General features: G+C 38.0%; 1 protein-coding gene across 1 annotated transcript in view; it reads right to left on the reverse strand.

Annotated features, from left to right (window-relative positions):
* INSRR (insulin receptor-related receptor) overlaps positions 1 to 6,021 on the reverse strand; it is a 62,452-nt gene that overhangs the window by 15,467 nt on the left and 40,964 nt on the right. The window contains exon 13 of the mRNA XM_015416492.1: positions 5,777 to 5,888. Coding sequence (XP_015271978.1) covers positions 5,777 to 5,888 — 112 coding nt within the window. The remainder of the gene's footprint in view (positions 1 to 5,776; positions 5,889 to 6,021) is intronic.

A 6,021-nucleotide genomic window follows, 5' to 3' on the forward strand; every position in this document is an offset into this window, starting at 1 on the left:
TCCAAGCATGTGCCTCCGGGACCGCTGCTCCCCTAATTCCACCCTCTGTCCCCGACCTTGGAGGAGCCATTGAAGAGCGAGCCCCTGAATCCCCACGTCGGCAAGGCGGTGGGCAAGCAACTGATGGTCGACCATGTCAAATGCGGCCAACAGGTCGAGCAACAACAGTGCCGCCACACCGCCTCGATCCAGATGTCTCCGGAGGTCGTCAGTAAGGGCAACCAGTACACTCTCCGTTCCATGCCCAGGGCGAAAGCCGGACTGGAATGGGTCGAGGGTGGAAGTGTCATCTAGGAAGCCTTGCAGCTGTGTCGCCACTGCCGTCTCAATCAATTTGCCCAAATAGGGCAATTTGGACACCGGTCGATAGCTGGCCAATTCCGCCGGGTCCAACGTTGGCTTTTTCAAGAGAGGGCGGACCATCGCTTCCTTAAGTGCCTCGGGGAACTGCCCCTCTGACAGGGACTTGTTGATTATCTCCCTCAAGGCACCTCGAAACCCCTCGCGGCCCGCTTTAATGAGCCAGGAGGGGCACGGATCCAGGCTGCAAGTGGTTGGGTGCACAGCTGCAAGCACCCTATCGACTTCCTCCAAGCTGAGTCGGTCAAAGCTTTCCAAACCTGGTGAAGCCGCGCAAGGGGCCTTAAGTTTGCTTACTATGATGGAGTATAGAGGAATGCCAAACCATCTGAGACTAAGAGGCATTGAAGAAAAACTTGATGAAGACATCAGGGAGGTTGTGAAGACTGCTTTGACAGAGTACCTGGGAGGAGATGAAGGAGAAATGGAATTTGGATTTGATTTAATATACAGAGTAAATTCCAGATACGCCGAAAAGAAGAAATTACCTAGAGATGTGATTGTACAGCTGGTGACAAGGAAAATGAAAGAAGATATTTTTAAAAAACAATTTGTACAACCACTTGAGATTGACGGCAAAATAATAATGATAATGAGAGAACTCCCAAGGGCAATTTTGCAAGATAGAAGGAAATACAAGAAACTGGCAGACAAATTAAAGCAATTGGACATAAGATTCAGATGGGAAATACCACAAGGGCTGTCCTTTACCTATCAAGGATCAAGATACGTTATCAAGTCTGTGGAAGAACTGTATAGGTTTAAGGCGGACAATATTGAAGAATTTGGAGAGATATAAGACAAGACACAATGGATTACAAATTTTTATCTTGGAATGTAAATGGACTAAATTCGCCTAATAAAAGGAAATTAGTTAAACATTGGTTGGAAAAGCAAAAATGCAATATAATTTGTTTGCAAGAAATGCATATAAAAAAACAGGACTTTAAATTTTTAATTAATAAAAAATTAGGAGAGGAATTTTATTCTTTGGCTTCAAAAAAAAAGAAAGGGACTGTGATTTACGTTAACAAAGAATTGCAACCGAGAGAGATTTTTAAAGACACGGAGGGAAGATTTCTTGGAGTAGAAATTATGATGCATCAAAAGAAAACGCTTGTAATCAACATTTATGCACCTAATGGCGCGAAAGAAATTTTTTTCAAAGATTTGGCAAGACAATTGGAACAACTAACTTATGAGCAGATAGTATTGGCAGGGGACTTTAATGGCACAGTAAATAACAAATTGGATCGACAATCTAAGAAGGGAGATGAGAAAATTGGAAAGTTGCCGAAAATTTTCTTTAATTTGATAGAACAAGAAAAATGGAAGATGTTTGGAGAAAATGGAATCTTAATGTTAAAGACTTTACTTTTTATTCCAATAGACATAGTTCTTTTTCCAGGATTGACATGATCTGGATGTCAGGAGAAATTGCATTGAAAACACAGAAGGTTGAAATTTTACCAAAGAGCAATTCAGACCATAATCCAGTGTTGTGGCTGTCAAAAGAGAAGAATAAACAATTTCAATGGAGAATTAATGAGGACTTATTGGATAAGAAACAGATTATGGAGACGGTTCGTAAAGAAACTCTGAATTTTTTTCAGACGATTTTAAATCAAGGAACGCCAATTCAGACAGTGTGGGATGCTTACAAAGCTGTAATGAGGGGTCTACTCATATCACTAAATGTAAAAGAGAAAAAAGAGAGAATGAGCAGACAGATGGAGGTGTTGGAGAAGATTCAACAGAAAGAAAAAGAGTTAAAGAAAAAACCTGGAAAAAAGAAGATAATTAAAGAATTGCAAATCTTGCGAGAACAATTAAATGTGATGTTAAACCAAGAGATGTATTGGAATTTAAAGAGACTACAACAGAAATCTTTTGAAGGTGCAAACAAACCTGGAAAGTTTTTGGCATGGCAGTTGAAAAATAGAAAAGAAAGAAGGTTAATCAACAAAATTGTAGAAGACAGTAATGAAATTGTAGATCCCAATGGCCTTAAGAGAGTATTTTTTAAATATTATGCAAAATTATTTCAAAAAAAGAATATAGATCTGGAGAAAATTAAAAAGTACTTGGAGGAAGTACAGTTGCCAAGGATTCAAGAAACAAGTAAAGAAATATTGAATGGAGTGATTCAACAAGAAGAAATATTCAAGGAGATAGAAGAAACAAAGTTGGGAAAAGCTCCGGGACCAGATGGATTTACTGCAAAGTTTTATAAGAAATTAAAAGAGGAGCTAACCCCAATTTTTGGACTTTTATCAAATGAGATAAAGGACACTAAAATAATACCAGAAACTTGGAAAGAAGCCAATATTTCGCTAATACCAAAAGAAGGCCAAGATTTAACAAATGTGAAAAATTACAGACCGATTTCTCTCCTTAACAATGACTACAAGCTGTTTGCCAAAATAATTTCTGAAAGGGTAAAGAAGTATTTAAAGGATGCTATAACAGAAGAACAAGCTGGTTTTTTGCCAAATAGACAAATCAGAGACAATTTAAGAATGGTGATCGATGCAGTAGAATATTATGATAAACATCCGGAGAAAGAAGTTGCCTTTCTATTTGTAGATGCTAAAAAAGCTTTTGACAATTTAAATTGGGAGTTTATGTTTCAAGTGTTAGAGAAAATGGATATTGGTCAATCTTTTATCAATATAATCAAGGCAATATACTCAGATCAAAAGGCAGCATTGAATGTGAACAAAGAACTTACTTCATATTTCAAAGTGCAAAAAGGGACAAGACAAGGTTGTCCGCTATCCCCATTATTGTTTATATGGATTCTGGAAGTATTGTTGGGCAAGATAAGAGAAGATAATGATATAAAGGGACTAAAAATTAAAGGTTATTCGTATAAATATAGAGCTTTTGCAGATGATGTGATGTTTTTAGTTGAAAATCCAAATAATAATTTACCGTTGTTGATGCAAAGAATAAAAGACTTTGGAGACCTGGCTGGATTTTATGTAAACAAGAGCAAAACAAAAGTGCTTTGTAAAAATATGACAAAAGTGAAGCAAAAGGAGCCAAGCCGGAGAACAACAAGCCTACCACCTGGGTGCCGGTAGGCAGCCCCGTCCCGCACTATGTGGCTTTAGTTAGGGAAGCAACATTAGAAACTTCTATGTAAACCGCCCAGAGACCCTTCGGGGTTAGGGCGGTATATAAGCTGAATAAATAAATAAATAAATAAATAAATAAATAAATAAATAAATTGAACTACAAGAACAATTGCAGTGTGAGGTAGTCAAGAAGAAAAAAAATTCTGGGTATCGATCTGACTATGAAAAATATAGACCTTTTCAAAAATAATTATGAGAAGCTCTGGACAAAAATACAACAAGATTTGAAAAAATGGGATACCATGAATTTATCATTGTTGGGAAGAATATCGGTGGTTAAAATGAACGTTTTACCTCGCTTGATGTTTTTGTTTCAAACCATTCCGATAATAAAGGAGATAAAGGTGTTGCATCGATGGCAGAAGGAGATTTCGAAGTTTGTCTGGGCAGGAAGAAAACCGAGGATCAAAATGAAAATTTTATGCAATGCCAAAGAAAGAGGAGGATTCCAGTTACTGAATTTCAGGCTATATTACGAAGCAATTTGTCTTACTTGGATAGAGCAATGAATTAATTTAGATAACAAAAAACTGTTGGCGTTGGAAGGTCACGATTGTAGATTTGGCTGGCAAGCTTATTTATGGTACGACAAGGCAAAAATAGACAAATTTTTAAAGCATCATTTTATAAGAAGATCACTGTTTGAGACTTGGTTGAGGTATAAAAGATTTTTTTATGAAGCAAGACCACTTTGGATTGTACCAGCAAAAATGATTACACCATATTCGAGACATAAAGGCGAAGACTGGTTACCATACATGGATATTTTGAAAAAAGAAGGGGAAAACTTTGTGATGAAAAAGAGGGAGGAACTACACTTTGAATATGATTGGTTAAATTATATGCAGATTTTTGATCTATTTAAAGCAGATAAAAATAAGTTTGGCTTTAGGGAAGAAAAAAATGAAATAGAAGGTATTTGGGAGGTAAAAGGGAAAAAATGATATCAAATTTGTATAAGGTTTTGTTAAAATGGTTTACAGAGGATGAATCAGTAAAAGAGCAAATGATTAAATGGGCTGTAAATATGAATAAGGAGGTGACAATCTCATCTTGGGAATATTTATGGAAAAATTCACTTAGGATATCGACTTGTACTAATGTGAAAGAAAATTGTTATAAAATGATGTACAGGTGGTATATGACACCAAAAAATGCACTTATGAATGAAAATATGTCTAACAAATGTTGGAAGTGTAAAAAAAAAAAAGAAGGCTCTTTTTATCATATGTGGTGGACTTGTGATAAAGCTATGGTTTTTTGGACAGAAGTTCATGATGAAATGCAGAAAATCTTGAAATGTACTTTTAAGAAAGAACCTGAGATATTACTTCCAGGGCTTAAGATGGAAGAAGTAAATGTAACAAAAAAGACACTGTTGTGGTACCTGATTAGTACTGCCAGAATGACTTATGCGCAATCTTGGAAGCAGGACAGAATACCAGAAAAATGGGAATGGATACAGAAAGTGTTATTCATGGCTGAAATGGACAAATTAAAGAAGAAACTTAATAATAAAGCAGACCAAGAATTTTTTGAAGAATGGAAAGACTTTAAAGAATATCTGGGAAAAAATTGGGATGTAAAACATAATTTACTTTGTTTTGATAATTATTAAGGGCAGAAACATAAAGGTTTGGAATGTTTAGATTAAGATATTGTTACCTTGAAACTTAAGATGATAATGGGAAAGGAAAAATAGAAATATAATTGGGAAAGGGGGAGGAGCATTGCGGGAAGCCACAAAAGGGGGGGGAGGAGATAAGAGAAATGGATATGTGATAAAAGAAATGTAATGTAATGTTGAATGTGTTGATATATCCAACATAAAGGATTTGACATTAAAAAAACAAAATTACTGCCCAGGTACCCCGCCTTTTCCGGATCACCGTTTCCCGTTATTTCCCCCCCCCCCTTCAGGTATTAACTCGCATTTTTCAAGTGTGGAATACCAGAAGTCGAATTTTGCTTCCTCGCTGCCCTTTCATGGTGTCAGCATCACATGCACACCCTGCCCCCAAGTCCCCCAAACAGCAGACTTGTTTTTTTAAAGCATAGTTTTGATTGTGTTCCAACACTGATTGTTTTCTAACTTAATAATACTGCGATATGATAAGGCAGGGACAAAATCAGCAGTGAGGTTTAATGTAGCTTTCTCTGTGCAATTACCCATTCATGAAGTTCCTTTCCTTTTTGTGTGTGTGTGCGAATGTGTGTGTGTGTGTGTGTGTGTGTGTGTGTGTGGGTAGAGGTTTCGTCACCTTGTGCTTTTGTACCTCTTCTTGTTGTATAAGAAGACAAAGACGGCCAGGGAGGTGATGCCCACCATCAGCAGGACGGGCATGAGGGTCAGCAGCACGTAGAAGTTGCCCGGCTCCTCTTCCTCTACTTGGGAGGGGTTGGGGGAGGGGGGGGGAGAGAAAGGGAAGGCATCCAGATCGCACACGCAGGGCCACGCACGGGGGAGGGGACTGCAGGCCAGCCTCCGTCCCCCTCCCCTCCGCCCCGCACACCGAGGCCC

The sequence above is a fragment of the Gekko japonicus genome, unplaced genomic scaffold, assembly GCF_001447785.1.
Source record: "Gekko japonicus isolate JY-2015 unplaced genomic scaffold, Gekko_japonicus_V1.1 scaffold2456, whole genome shotgun sequence".
Taxonomy (NCBI): domain Eukaryota; kingdom Metazoa; phylum Chordata; class Lepidosauria; order Squamata; family Gekkonidae; genus Gekko; species Gekko japonicus.